This window comes from Lissotriton helveticus, chromosome 3_1 (assembly GCF_964261635.1).
Source record: "Lissotriton helveticus chromosome 3_1, aLisHel1.1, whole genome shotgun sequence".
Taxonomy (NCBI): Eukaryota; Metazoa; Chordata; class Amphibia; order Caudata; family Salamandridae; genus Lissotriton; species Lissotriton helveticus.
This window is the reverse complement of record NC_136061.1, coordinates 384374131-384389628: the sequence shown is the minus strand read 5'-3', so window position 1 is coordinate 384389628 and position 15498 is coordinate 384374131. Positions and strand designations below refer to the sequence as shown.

General features: G+C 48.1%; 1 protein-coding gene across 3 annotated transcripts in view; it reads left to right on the top strand.

The window, feature by feature from the left end:
- SARM1 (sterile alpha and TIR motif containing 1) overlaps positions 1-15222 on the top strand; it is a 278800-nt gene extending 263578 nt beyond the window's left edge. For 2 of the 3 annotated variants that reach the window (XM_078680122.1, XM_078680120.1), the window contains one exon: positions 14416-15222. In XM_078680122.1, the coding sequence (XP_078536248.1) occupies positions 14416-14545 (130 nt within the window). In that variant the 3' untranslated portion in view covers positions 14546-15222. The remainder of the gene's footprint in view (positions 1-14415) is intronic. The other variant, XM_078680121.1, reaches the window with a different exon arrangement.
- The last annotated feature ends 276 nt before the right edge of the window (positions 15223-15498 follow it).

The following is a 15498-nucleotide window of genomic DNA, read 5'->3' as shown; positions in this document are numbered from 1 at the left end:
TAGAATATCAAAAGTAGAATTAGCATGTCAGAAGATAATATTTCAGCGCAATCTAAACACCTGCTTAAAAATGACGCAATACTTACCACCCTCAAACATGAGGTCACCAAGCTGGAGGACCGTAAATGGCATAGCAATCTTAGAATCTTCAGCCTACCGGAAGGATCTGAAGACCAATCTTGCTCAGTGGTTGCCTTCCTGTAATCCTGGATCCCTGCAACTCTAGGCATTACCCTCACAAAAGACTTTGAACTCGAAAATGTTCAAAGGATCCCCACCTTCAAATCCAAGAACACTGCTACTCCCCAAGTGTCAATCTTCAAACCTTTGCATCAAAATCTCCATATCCCAACATTTTGCCAGGGACACGGTAGCCAGGAGAAAGGGCTCTCTGGCTCTTAGGAAGATGCTTTCGGAAAGAGCAGTACAACACTTCTTTGCTGGCCCCTCCAAATTTAAGATCATCTACAAAGGCCAAACCCACTTCTTCTCAGAACCTGTCGATATGGAGACTTTCTAGAACAATACTTTTGAATAACGTATGGACGACTCACACAGTGGCCCTAGCTGGTGATTCACATATACCTGAGGCAAATCCATTTGCCTTCCTAAAATTACTATCAGTATCACTCTGGAGCCCTGATACTCAAGGGGTAACCTTAGAGCTTCAGTTGCTGTCTCCTGTCATACAGCAAATCCAGCTCATGTTGGTAATATCGCCAGTCAGGTCACTATAAGTAAACATGTTTGTCTCGTCTGAACTAGTTTCTCAGGTTGATTATATCTTTAGTCAATCCTGCTGCTTTACCACAGTTCAGTTGGTTTTTCTTAGCTCTGAACTCCTCCCAGCACTATACAGCCTCTCTCTCCTCATGCTATTTATGATCCTTAGACATATGCATAGCTGTGAAGCCGTCATCAGATGACGGGTCCTAGTGAGGTTGGATAGACTTTCCTCCTATGGTTACTGCATCCACACCCAGTATAGAGGCACATAGTTCACTTGTCTCACTTAACTCGTAAGCTCATCGTTCTGGGGTATTGACTGTTAGTGCTGTTATAGTCTACATTATGCCTTAACCATTTTCCTTTGAAGGCAACAGGCTTATTACAATAAAATTTAACATACATACGTTTACATTGTATTCTGGGGGGATTGTTCCATCACACTGTTCTCTGCCCAAAGGTAGTCAGTTATTTGTATGGCGGTGTGCCTCCTACGGCTGCCCAATATATATTTCCAGTGTATAGTATATCTCATTACAATAGGGGTTCCTCTTGTTTGCAGTATAATATACATACGCTCCTACAGTGGCTACAGCAACCGCTAACAAGCATCTGATTCTGGTGTGGCCAGGTACATGCGAAGTTCCAATATTTCCAGTTTGCTCCCTTTGATTGATGGTTAAATGTTATGATTGGCTGCAGTAGGCCGACTCCCCCTTTAGAGTCTTACACTTGGCTCGTTTTACAACCAATGAACAATCCGATGTGAAGGACTCTTGCTCTCCCTCTTGATGTGCTTGACTCCTACAGCCCATACCTTGTACCTTGCCTCTTACTGGCTTCTTCCTCTTTCCTTAAGGAATTGTCTTGGTCTGGTTATTTTGTCATTTTTCCTTTTTGCTCTATTTGCACTGTCTCTGATTTTTCTTCCTTCTGAGCTATGTGATACTTCTTTAACTACATTTTCTCCTTCAAGAGGGGTTGTTCGCTCCTACACATCATACTGGTTTCTGAATTTAGTATTACATATGTTTATTGAGGGTACAACAGGTGGTAATTCAAAACTGGCATCTTCAGAATGACAAAACCATCCGGGAGCAAACCCACCAAGCAGTGTTGAGGAGTACTCAAAGCCTGACCACCTTGTGAGAAAGCAAACTTATACACAGCAAGCCGCCTACAACCCAACCAGGGCCGGCCGCGTCATAAACAATAAGGTGGAGAGTGTGCGTCCCTGAGGCATTGCTACATCCCATCCCGCTGAAAGGCCAGAGGTCTCAACGACCTGCGTTACCGCCGCCGAGAGTCTGGCACTCCATCTGCAATCGCTGGTAATTGTCATTATTGCATCTCTGCCACCCGAAGCCCCCGCCCGAAAAAAGTTCAGAAACCAACTCAGAACAAAACAGGGGAGAAAAGAAAGGGAGGACTTATCATAGTCAGTCTCAATGTCTCTCAAACCTCGAACCCCCGTCCCCCCCTCCTAACTTACCCCCTAACCCCCTCGAACACGCCCCCCCTGGTCCATGGTCTATTTGTGTGCCGGCCCGGGGCCTACAAAGTCCTCGATGGCAGATCACTGAGAGTTTGACTCCTATCCGACGTCCATCAGTCTCAACAGCCGGAGGTACTTGGGGCAGGTCACCTCCGTGAACTCAGATGCCAATAGGGACAAGAATGGTTTCCACAGATCCGCATAGCGCGCTCCCTCCCCCGCACTTGAGAAAGACAATTTCTCCATACCCAGAACCATCCACAGGCGATGTAGCCAACCCAGGTGTGTGGTGACGTGTTTAGATCGCCAGTGTGCCACTATATTTTGTACCACTGACCCCAGTGCGATCGCTATCAAACGTCCTCTCCGTGATTTCAGCGGATAGGTCAGCGCGTTAGGTAACCCCAAAAGCACGTATGCGGGGAAGCGTGGGATGTCTGTTTCAAAGTGTGTGTCTACCTCCCTCAATATCTGGCTCCAGTATTCCTGTAGAAGTGGGCAGTCCCAGAGTATATGTACCAGTGTGCCAATCTGTCCGCAACCGCGCCAGCACCGTGGGTCTTGCTTGCTACCCATTTCGTACAGGCGTTCGGGGGTATAATACCAGTAGGACGCAAGTTTCGTAAGTGTGTCTGTGAGGCCCATGTGGTAGGCCGAGTGTTGTGCCCTGTAGTAGACCCCCTCCCACTCTTTGTGTGTCAGGGCTCTCCCCAACTCCTTCTCCCAGCGCACCCTACCCGCATTATACGTGTATTTGTGTTTCTGCATCAGCATCTTATAGAGGTCTGTGATTAATTGTTTGTCGTTGGTGCGGGAAATTAGCCAGCGTTCGAATTTGGTCAGGTGTCTATCCGCCATCGGCCGCACTGTGGCGCCGAGCGCCCAATGCCTCACCTGTAGGTAGCGGAGCCGTTCGGTCTCTAGCAGGTCAAATTCTTGTCGAAATTGCTGGAAGGGGATCACCCCTTCCGAGTCATAGACATGATGGAGAGCCCGACAGCCGGCAGGCTTCCAGCGCGCAAACGCCCTCTCATCCAACCCTGGGTGGAATTCCGGATTTCCTATGATGGGCGTAAGGGGGGAAGGATGGGTGGTGAATTCCTGACTAATCCCCACTCGGTCCCAAATTTCTAGGGGGGCCCGTGTGATGAAGAATGCATAGAGATTGGGCGGCCTATGTTCTCGTCTCATGAAGGGGATTTCCTGCAGAGTCCGTCCCGCTACCGCCTGATCCTGAAACAACCAATGTTTCCCGGACTCCCACCTGACCCATTCAACTAGAAAACGGAGCTGGGACGCTTGAAAATATGTCGCTAGGTCTGGTATCCCGATTCCGCCCTGTTCTAGCGCCAGCATGGCGGTCTGGCGTTTCATGCGGGGTTTCCGCCCGTTCCAAATGAACTGTGACAAGTCGGACTGCGTTTGTTTAATCCAGCCTCGGGGTGGTGCAAGAGGGATCGTACGAAAAAGGTACAGGATCTGGGGAAGGACAGTCATCTTCACTGCCGCCACTCTACCCAGCCAGGACAGCGGATAATATTTCCAACGGCTCAGCTCGTTTCTGATCTTCTGCCGCAGTTTGGTATAATTGACGTCTACCGACTTCTGAAGGAGGGCGCTAACTGAGTCCCCAAGTATGGGACCGTGTCCGACGTCCACGGTATAGGGAACAGCGCCTGTAGGTGAGTGCGTGTAGAGGGGTCAAGGGAAAGGTCGAGGGCCACCGATTTGGTCATGTTGACCTTAAAGCCAGAGACACTGCCGAACCTTTCTAGGACCGCAATGCACGCCGGCAGGGAGCTCCGAGATTTAGCTAGGGAGATCAGCACGTCGTCGGCATATAGGCTGACGGTGTGGACGCTGCCACCAAACTGGATACCCTGTACCTCCGGGTCGGAGCGCAGGAGGTGTGCAAGAGGCTCCATATATAGGGCAAACAAAAGAGGGGACAATGGGCAACCCTGCCTGGTGCCGCGTTCGATGTCAAATCGGGGAGATGTGCACCCATTGATTCGGACCGCCGCTGTCATGAATTTGTAGCAATTGAACACTCTATTTCGGAATTCAGGCCCTATCCCTGCTTTAAGTAGAACCTTCTCTAAGTAGGGCCAGTGTACCCTATCAAATGTCTTTTCGGCGTCAATGGTCAGCATCATGTACTCACCCTCCGTCCGTGCGGCTTTTTCAAGGAGGTGAAAGGCCCGTTTAGTATTATCCGTGGTCTTGCGCTCCGGAATAAATCCGGATTGGTCCGGACCAATCAGCCCCCCCATATACGGCCCTAACCTGGAGGCGAGGATCCCTGTATACAGCTTGAGGTCAACGTTCAAGAGGGAGATACGTCTATATGCTCCGCACTCAGTCGGGTCCTTACCTGGCTTAGGTATCACTGCGATAGATGCCTCTAATAGATTCTTATGGATCGCCCCCTCTTCAGCGAAAGACGTGAAGAGCCGAACGAGTAGTGGGGCTATTTGGCAGCAGAATGTTTTATAAAAGCTCACGGGAAACCGTCTGGGCCCGGGGCTTTTCCTAATTTGAGCCGGGAGATAGCCGAGATGACCTCCTCCGGACGGATGTCTTTTTCCAGGCAGTCTATTTGTTCCTGCGTCAACATGGGCAGGGGGACACCCGCCAGGAACTCGGACTCCGCCTCCGAGCAAGCAGGGTCGGCTTTGTACAAGTCTGTGTAGAATGTGCTGAATGCCTCCGCTATGGCTTGATTTTCGCCTACCGCGGTACCATCACCCCTCCGTATCTCACGGACCTCTCTGCGCTGCGTGACCTTGCGTAGTTTGTGTGCTAGCAAGCGCCCACACCTGTCCCCGCCTGTATAATAAGCTTGGCGCAACCGGAGCGCTGCGTACTCTGCTCTGTCGAGGTCGAGCGCTGCGAGCTGCTGTCTGACCGCTTTTAATTGTCGCCAAATTCTCGGGGCCCCTGTTCTCCGGTGCATTTGTTCTAACTCTCTAGTCTGCCGCGTAAGTTCCTCCCTTTTAGCTTGACGTTCTGTGTTTTCTGCCGTCGAGAGTGAAATATATTCCCCCCTGAGGACTGCCTTCAGCACGTACCATTGCGTGGAAAGTGTGGTATCAGTGTTGCTGTTGTGTGAGAGAAAGTCAGTGATTGCACTGTGGATTTTAGTGACCACTGCTTTCCTTTGTAGGAGTGAGTCTCGGAAGCGCCAAACCCTGCGTGGGCATTGAGTGTCGGGCATGGAGAGGACGGCTCTAACCGGGGCATGATCGGAGAGTGAAGCAGTGCCTATGTCGGCACTAATGGCTAATGATTTTGTGGCTGTGGACACCAGCAGATAGTCGAGTCGTGCATATGTCTGGTGCGCCGCTGAGAAATATGTGTAGTCTGTTTCACCAGGGTGCAGTTCGCGCCACAGGTCTGTTAGTCCTAAGTCCCGTAGTCTGTCCTTGCCCGCCGTAGTGAGTGCCCCCACCTGTGTGGTGCGTTGACAGGATCTATCTAATGTGTTGTCGAAGACTAAGTTCAGGTCCCCGCCCAGAACTATGTGGTGATCAGTGGTGTCGGTGACGTCTGTGAGCGCCCTATGAAGAAAGTGTTCCTGACCGTCATTGGGCCCGTATATCGAACCTATCGTCGCCTAACGAGAATCTGTAGACTAGCAGGCGCCCCCTGATCTCAGCAAGCTTCCCCAACACCCTGCCCCTGAACTTTTGTGCCACCAAAATTGCAACCCCCGCTTTCTTGTCCGGGCAGGAGGAGAAAAATTGGTGAGGAAATTTACAGGACCTCAGTCTATGACAATCCCTGGATAGAAGGTGTGTTTCCTGCAAAAGGCATATGTCCGTGCCGGACTGTTCTAGATGGGGCAGGATCGCCTTGCGCTTAGTGGGGTTATTAAGGCCGCGGACGTTCAATGTGAGGACAAGCAGCTCATCGCCCTTCGTCTATAGGATCCACCCCATTCCCTTCCTCTAGAGTAGCCCTGAAGCGGCCGGGGCCGCGAGCCTCCAACTTGCTTCCGCCTCGTGATTCCAACTTCTTGACCCAGCGTCGCCCCTGCCCCTAATCGAACCATGGACCATTTTCTCTCCCCAACCCCAACTCCCCTCCCCCCCCCCCCCCCAACAACTGCAGAACGTCATTGTCTCTCATCCAAGGATGAAAAGTAGAAGAAACAAGGGTAAGTGTAAGGTAGTCTTACTAGTCTGTTCGGGAGTGCCTTCCCGCCAACAGCCATGCGGCCAGAACGGACATCCATGACATTAGGCGACAGTGTGTCTCTCATCCCGTGGAACCGGCACCGCCGTCCGTGGCCACGGCTTCTACTGCGGCGCGTTGACCTGCTTCGATTTCCGTCGCCGGGGGTTTCTTAACTCGTTTCCGCCTTCTCTGATGGCTCCACTGCGACTTTCTTCCATCTGTGCCTGGCGCGGATCCCTGGGTCTCGGCCTCGTCTTCGAGCTTCTCGATTCCTAACAGCGTGCAGGCTTCCGATACCGAACGAAGCTGATATTGTTTGTTCTCCAGTTTGAAAACTAGGCGAAAGGGATGGCCCCAGCTGTACGGAATGCTGTTCTGCTGTAAGTAGGTCGTGACGGGTTTGAAGAGTCGACGCTTGTGGAGCGTGAGCGCTGCCAAGTCCTGAAATAACTGCGGGGACGTGCCTTGGAATGCTATCGGTTGTTTCTGGCGTGCTTTTTGTAGTATTTCTTCTTTGGTACGGTAGTCCTGAACGCACACCAAAATGTCCGGGGGGGGGGTGCAGTCCCCGCACGGGGCAGTCCGGTCCTGTGAGCTCTGTCCAGCTGTAGAGGAGAGTCCGGCGGCCGCTCCAGCACGTGGTTGAAAAGTTCCCTAGAGTAGCGAAACACATCTCGGGTGGCATCGGACGTGGCTACATTGCGAATGTTATGGCGCCTAGAGCGATTTTCTAAGTCCTCCAGGTGGAGCTGTAAGTCTACTTGCTGGTCGTGTAGCCGGATAATCTCCTGCTGTTGGGCCGCCAGTTCCGTGTCCCTGTCATCGCTCTTGGTTTCTAGGTCCGCCACCCGCTCCCCTATACCGTCCATCTCGCACCTCACCTCTCGGATTTCACTGGTGAATTCAGTTTTAAAGGTCTGTATGTCGTCCCGTAGGGACGCAAATAGGGATTCCAGAAAGGCCTTCGTGATGGGTTCCGTCCCGCTGTCGGAGGTCTGGTCCATCTTCTTCGGCGCAATGGCCTCCGCGTCCTTCTGAGGGGAGGTCACTGTTTTCGCGAATAGCTCCTTCACCGTTTTGCCTCTGGGAGGCCTGGCTGACGACATCCCACTGTTCCGGCGTCTTTGCCACCTGATGTAACGATCTCCGTGTGTGTCCCCCGTGAATGCAAATCTTCACCGTGGTATCGATTTGGCGCTGGCTCGCCACGGGCCGGCATGATCCCGCCTGTCTCCCCTGCAAGGGCTCCCTCGGAGCGAGTGGGCCTGCGTGCGGCCTGTCACAGGCTCGTGCTCAATTGGCTCCGACGCGGGCCGGGGCCCCGGTTCCGCATGGACGGGCCCCACTCCCTTCGGAAACTCAGCCGCCACCTCCAGCGTCCGTGAGAGTCTCTCCTTGCGCTGCATCGCCCCCACCTCTGAAGCCAGGGGCTCCCCCTGTCGCTGTGCCGGGGCGGGCGCCTCCGGACGCAAAGAAAGTCAGTGTGCCCCGGCAGGGCCCGAATCCGTGGCCCCACTCGCTACTGCCTGTCCGGGCCCTTCAATGTCGGCCTCCACCAAAGAGGACACAGTCTGCCAGGCCTTTGTCGAGGGTGACACAATCTGAGGGGACTTTGTTGCCACCGGGCCGATATGCCCCCCGAGGGGGTCCTCCGCCCCGTGCCCCACACGCCGCACTCACTCGGGACTCACCACACTGCCGCCTGTGATTCCCGGGGTCGACCCCCACCTCCGGCTCTTTCACCTGCGTTGTGCCTCCATCGCCTTCTAGGCCCCGCGGCGTCCAAGCACCGCTCCGCCGTCTGTTGGGCCGAATGCCCAGCTCCGCCGTCCGCCCGGAAGCTGCTGCCGCTGCCGCGGGTCCCTGTGCTGCCTTCCGATGCTCGCTGGGGGACACCCGCCTCAGGCCACGCTGGTTCGCTGCTGCAGTGGGCTCGCCGCTCGGCCACGTCCTACACCCCGAGTCGGCCTCGCCAGGTCGGAGGGGGGAGGGGTGCCTCGCGCCTCCGGGTCCCCAGATGTCCCGCACCACCTCGTGCTGCACCTCTGCCGCGCTCACCGGGTCCGTTCTGCTATGTGGACGGTTCCGACAGCCCAGAGCCCCTGACTGCGGGTGCAAAGGCGTCGGAACTGGTGCTGAAACAGGGCCGTTGGCAGGAGCTGAGGCGATCCACGTCCGCTAACTCCACCATCTTGGCCACGCCCCCTGGTTTCTGAATTTAATGAATGATAAGCACACATTTTGAAAGTGATTTCCTTTAACACTAAAGGTCTCAATCACCCAGTAAAGCATAGGAAGTTGTCTGAATATTGTCACTCCATTAACCACCAAGAAACTAGGATTGGCTATAAAGAGGCCTTGTTTATGCATAATGGCTGGGCGTCTGATATATCCTGCTCTGCAGCAATTTCTAAAAAGAATGGTATGATCACCTTAATCTCACATAACTCTGGTCTATCAAGTATTGCCACAGAGCAGGTCAATAATGGCAGATGGCTGATTACTCGGCTTCAAGGTAGCGGAACAAAACTATATGCAGTAAATATTTATGCCCCCACTATGGATGATCCACATTTCTGGTAACCCTCATGAGGGAAACTGACATTGTTGCCCCCAAAGCCTTAATTCTTTTAGCTGGGGATTTAATTTTCAACGTACCTTTTGACTACAAGCTAGATAGATACTCAGCCTTTACATACAGAGTCCCTAAGGCTCATAAAGCAATGCATTCTCTATGTACTTCTCGCGTCCTTGCTGATGTATGGAGACTTCATAATCCTGCAGGTAATGACTTCACATGCTTTACCCTCCACACAATAGTTTTTTGAGAATTGACTATGTTGGCAGGCACCTCTCCCCTGCAAGGCACGCTTCGTCCATCAAACCTATCCCAATCATGGACCACACCGCCAAAATGAACTCCCTTCAGATCCTCCCCATTTAAATTAAAGCCCATTCATGGCAGATGAATCCTCAAGAATAACCCAGATGTGCACAAAATTCATGAGGAATTTCCCTTGTTTTTACTACAAAATAAGACTTCGGTTTCCTCACCTGTGACACTTTGGGACTCGCTGAAGTGCTTTTTCAGGGTTTCAGTCATAAGCTATATGGCTAGGAAGAAAGACAGCCAATATTAAAGCTATGGAAATCCAATACAGACATTCTAGAGATTGGCTAGATATGGCTAACCTAAAAAACGAAAATATAAGATAGTAATATTATTAGTAAATGCGCACATTTATGGGTGCATCCACAGAAAAGCAAAAAACTGTTCTATTTAAATAAGGCAGGTAAATGCCTAGCGGCCTACCTGAAGTTTAAAAGGAATTCCTCCCTTATTTCCAATATTAAACACCACCAAGGATTTCTGAGGACAAAAATAGAGGATATTCTCAATGCTTTCCAGAGCTTCTACACAGAGCTCTATAACCTTCTGTAACCATTCCTAAAGAAATATGTCTAAAATGTCTCCAAAGCCTCCCTTGGAAAACCATTTCTGTGTATGAATCTCTTACTATAAATGAACAAGCATCCTAGGACCGGTTTCAGTGTATCATCCCTCATCAGCCCGGAGAGCCTGACTCTGGTAGCATGGTGAGCACGGGACCCATATCTGGGCAAACCCGTCCCACTTCGGGCGACAAATGCAAAAAGAACAAAGGATGGACAGAATACTGAATCTAGGCCTCAATCCATCTAAGGTAGATTCAAAATAACCCATTTTTACCGTGCCTGGCAAATAAGAGGAGAATCAGCAGGAACCGAATCATTGAAACCAGAGAGAGACAGAGAGGTGATACTCAAAAAAATCTTCACATCCTCTCAACAGAAATTGTTATATATTCTGCCCTTTACTCAGAAAGAAAAACTGCAGGTCCTTGCATTGAACCTGGGATAATAGAGATGCAGAAACAATTTTGCTATGATCAGGGAGCTTTAGCTTATTAATAATTCTGAAAAGCTTTTTGGGACAATTATGAGCTGAGATCATCTGATCCGAGAAGAGGGAGTCACGAGCCATTCTACAGCAGTTATGGTAATGCTTCGGAGCCAAATTATAATTAAGCTTAGAGGTGTCGTCATAGCTAAGCCCCCAAACCCTCTACAGCCTCTTACAGTCTGTTTTCTTTGCCTGTAGTTCCTCAGTGAATCATGGGTCAGGAGTATGAAGCCTGGCGGAGTGGTGCATTTTTAAAGGCTGAATGCGATCTAAGGAGTTGCACAGCCACTCGACCATTCGAGGCTGATCAAGCTTGACATCTCCCAATAACTTAGAGATTGAATTCCTCAGCTGACTATTAAAAACACCGAAGTCCAACTTTGACCGGGCCCTAGAGTTAGTCTGAGATAGGTTCCTTTCCCTGATAAAGCCTGGGGAAGTAGGTACTCTAAAAGGGACAGTGATATGACCCAACCTCACAAATGGTACCAAAGGAAGAGAGTGGGTATTTTCTATATTAGAGAAAATTGGATCTAACAGGTGCCCTGCTTGATGAGTGGGAAAATAGTTATGAAGATTCAGTTCCTGTAAATCTTCAATAAGACTCTGGCCAGACCTGCCTAGCGGATTCTCCAAATGAATATTCAGGCCCCCCAGCACTATAAAAGTGGACAATCTAAAAATGAGGGGTGCTAGAAAGTCAGATAATGACAGTCATCTACCTGTGGAGCCAGGAGGGCGGTAGATCAAAGCCCCAGAAAGGGTAAATTTAGGTGAGAGTTCCAGCATGAAGGACACAGCTTCGCAGGAAGGGATGGGAAAGGAATGCATTTTACATTTAAATGTGTCTTTCAAATACTATCGCTAATCCACCTCCCAATCTATCTACTCTATCCTTCCTTAAAATGGAATAGTTTGGGTGATTGGCTGCAATCACATCCAGCATAGACACCTCCTGGAGCCAGGTTTCCATGATATACAGGGCATCCGGAACATGATCTTCTAAGATATTAAAAAGATGTTGTTGATGGCACGGTAGTGATCGTGCATTAAGATTGAAAAAGATACTCAGTTTATCACCTAATGACTGGTGTGGGGACTTTGCCACACTGCACGATATCAGAAGTAGCATAATTAGGAAGTGACTGCACAGTTACCTGTGGCTGGATAGAAAACAAACAGTTTTTACATTTGTTGTAATCCTTCAGCGGGTTGAGGGACACCTACATTCCTCTAAGCATTTGGGCTGAAATACTCTTAGCTACTCAAATGAATGTGAGACTCTGTTAGACCCAAAAGGGGCATGGGCCAAGCTCCAAGACCCGTTTGGGTGCAGACGGGCACAGGTTCAGAGCAGCACAGAGGGTATGGTATGGTGGTTTGAAGTGGATCCCATTAAAATAACTGTCTGGCTTGACATTCAGCTAAATATTGGTCACCCATTTCCCAGCAATTCCATCCTGAAGGAGTTGCTGGACTGGGTCTGGTTCTTTAAACCCAGTTCAGGGCTTGTTTTGAATCGGTCTGTCAACAGCTTACCATTTCTTTGCGTCCCTACATTTAATCCACAAATATGCTTTGTGGGGCTGAGAGAAGGTGTGAGTCTAACTGAGAGAAAGGAAAATGGTAGCAGACCTTCTCAGTGTTATCAAGGCATTCCATGCATGCAGACATATTGACCCAAGTTAGACTTGTCAGGTAAAATGAAGCGCTCACTTGAAGACCACATGAATCACAAAGCTCCTTGCCATGGTATTCTTATTTTTTTTTGTTTCAAAAACCTTCATTTCGGTCACTAGGACCATAAAAAGTATACACAAATCACAAAATAACAGACATACACGAGAAATTCATACCATTCTAGATACACTCCATAAATTAATACAATTTCAAATTATAACTCACATTAGTGGATTTTACCGGATAGATGGGATGGGAGAAGGGGAGGCAAAATAAATGGGCCTAGATGCGAAACAGTTGTATCAGTTGATATAGGGGACTCGGCAGACGAATAAAAAGTAACAGAAAATATTTCAATAAATAATTTAAAAATAAACTATTTACAATAAAATCGCATTCATCATATATACTTATGTGTACAAAAACAATGAAAAAGTCAATATCTCAAAAGACTAATCACATTTTATTTCAAACATGTACTTTAAAATTCTAAAGGACTCTATAGATAATCCAAAGGTGGACACCACTGAAATACCGATTCTGCATGCTCGTCCATCTTAGCAAGGACTGAGAACACTCTTAAACGGCACTTTACCTCAGTGGGTGAGAACTGACAGAAAAGCAATGTACACATTAATTGAAAATAAAAAAAACAAGCAAAATTAGCAGCCAGCACAGTTATAAGGCGTGCTAGAATACATGAGAAGAAATTTACCCCAAAGGTAAATGCCATCTTTCAAACAAAAGTGGGGAAATTATAGCCTAAGGTGTCGAAATATGGGATCTGGACTGAACAACATCTTAATTAGGGATTTTTTCAAGAAGGTGTGCGAAATCACTGCTCCTCCTAAACTTACTAGCCATACTGTCCATGGAATGCGATATAGGAAATCGACTATTGAATTTTAAGGCACTGCTGCCAAATCATTATTCACAACTTTAACTTATAGTGAAATATAACAGAAAAGTAGACACCTATACAGAGACAAGAAACCAAGGAACCATTAGGCAGACGCTAGTAGATGTTCCTACATGCCCAAACAGATAATGGACAGAGTAGGAGCAGAATGAAATGAGAGAAGAGAAGTCCCAATTTGAGTAAAAAAGAAGCTGAACAAGGAAGAAGAAAAATGGAAAAGAAATTAAGCTGCTAAGTGAAGGTTCACAGAGTAAATAAGAATAAATTAATAACGATAGGAATGAAGACAATTGACACATTGACACATTTCTAGATAAGACTAAGAAAGGATTTGAGCAGGAAAAGGGAGCCAATGAAGAGGTGTATGATAAAGAGAAATAGGAGCAACAGCAGAAAGTCTGGAAATGAGGAATCGTAATCTTATAGATCAGTCAGAGAAAGTGAAGGAACATACACAGAGAATCCACCAAAAGGTGAGAATCTGTGGCCAAGGTTGAAAAATGAAAGAGAAAAACAGAGGGTTTTGGTGGACTAAAAGGATAGAAAGGTTCAAGTTATACACATGTTGAAAAACTAATAACAGCTGGTGTAGAGAGGAGTTAAAGGTGGCTCCATGATTAAGAAAAGACTAGTAGAGAGGAAGGGGGAAAGAAAATAGAATACTATAGAGGGCAGGTGTAAGGAGAAGAAGCTGAAAAGAAATTAAGTGCAAGGTATGTAATGTCATCCAAGACTGGAAGGCCAGAAGGAAAGAGAAGGATTATGAGGCTGTAAGTTTATGGTTGAGAAAGATGAAGAGAGATGGAAAACCTGTCAAACATTTTTGTAAAATTAACTCAAAAGTTAAAATTGCAAATATGTGTAGCTTAGGGGCTGTGCAGAGAGTAGACAGAGGACACCACAATGAAGAACAAAGGAAGAACAAGTCTGACCTGATAAAGTGTCTGAAGGACAGGAAGAGAGGCCCGAGGATAGCTATATAAGAGGAGTAATTACATTATCTTAATAGAGAAGCACATGATCAACCATATCAGAAGTGTCCAGAAGAATAAGGAGCGATGAGTGTTTAAGGACTGTATAGAGGGCACTTTACATACAATAGGCTGGCCGGAAGCTACACCAAAGGTGGACAGAAGAGAATGTGTTCAAAAGAGTGTTGGTTGTAGACCATGTGTTCCAAAACCTTAGAAGTTAAGGAAAACAAGGAGATAGAGCAAAAATTGGTTGGAAAATAAGGAAAGAGAGAAGAATATTTGAGAATATACTTACTATGACTGTGAGTAAATAGTGTTCCTGCCTGCTTAGGGGACATCCCTCTGTTTCTTTGACCTCTTCATTGAGGCTGTAGAGATTTGCATGGTCTCTGCTGATGACTCGAGGGTACTGTGTATTCTTTGAGCACGTGCTTTCTTTCTGTGTCTCACAACTGTTGTTTCTCAACCTTTGCTTCTTTTCTCGTATTCTTTACTCTAGATGGTCCCATGAATACCAGGATGCCACTATTGAGAAGATCATACGCTTCCTGCAGGGGCGCTCCTCCCGTGATTCCTCAGCAGGCTCTGAAAACAGCATGGATGGCACTCCCACTCTTGGACAAATCTAGAGTCCCTTCTGGGCTTCCTGCTCCAACATGCCCTTTACATATAGATCTTCCCTGAAGGAACCTTAACCTTCTTGCTACTCCAGGCCCACAGAGCTCTGCCACCTTCACTGCTCCTGAAGTGGACTACATTTCGTACCTCTCAGACCCTCCTGCATCTTTGTAGCTAATTTTAGCCCTGCAGGAACAAAGGGTGCATTGAGCCTGGTATGCAAGGCATGAGAAAGAGGACCTGAACTACAGGAAATATGGTAAACTGGTTAACATGATCCGTGGAACCCTTCTACTTCAATTCCACCCTGCCTGCCAGTGTAAGAACTCAGTATGCGTTAATGTGATTGACTTAAGCGGATCGCATTCTTCCTTCACTTGATGGTGTTTCGATGACGTTGCTGTTGTTCCTAGGCTGTTGCAGATGTTCCAAGGAGACCCAAAGAACCCTGTGGCCTTGTTGTAATCCAGATTGGCCATTGTGGAAATGGTTTGTGGCAAAGGGACATGTTGTTGCTTTTACATTGGTCTGAGAATTTTGTCCAGAGTGTTCACAGAAAGGGAAAACCTGCTGTAATAAAGCAGTCAGTGTCCTGAAATTTCTCCTCAAGCCAACTGACATTGACTCAGTTGAAGAACTTTTATTGTTGGTTTAAGGGAAATAAAAGAAGGGCCTTCTGTAATCCTAACCCTGCAGAGCTAGCCTGATAATGCGTAAACGTTTTGAGAGATGCACCATAGAGCCCAGTTAGTGACACTTCATGCCAGGCTTCACCTTTACTAAAGTATGCTGCTTCTAACTGCAGGAGACTTGAAACATATGCAGTAGAAGCAGCAGTTTAAGTGCAGTATCCCTTGAAAGTGTTTGTACTTTACTTTAAGAGGCATGTATTTGTCAAATTTCTGGGTCTGAGGAGCAAGATCAAGCCCTACTCAGACTGCGTACTGGTTCTGTAGTCGCTGAG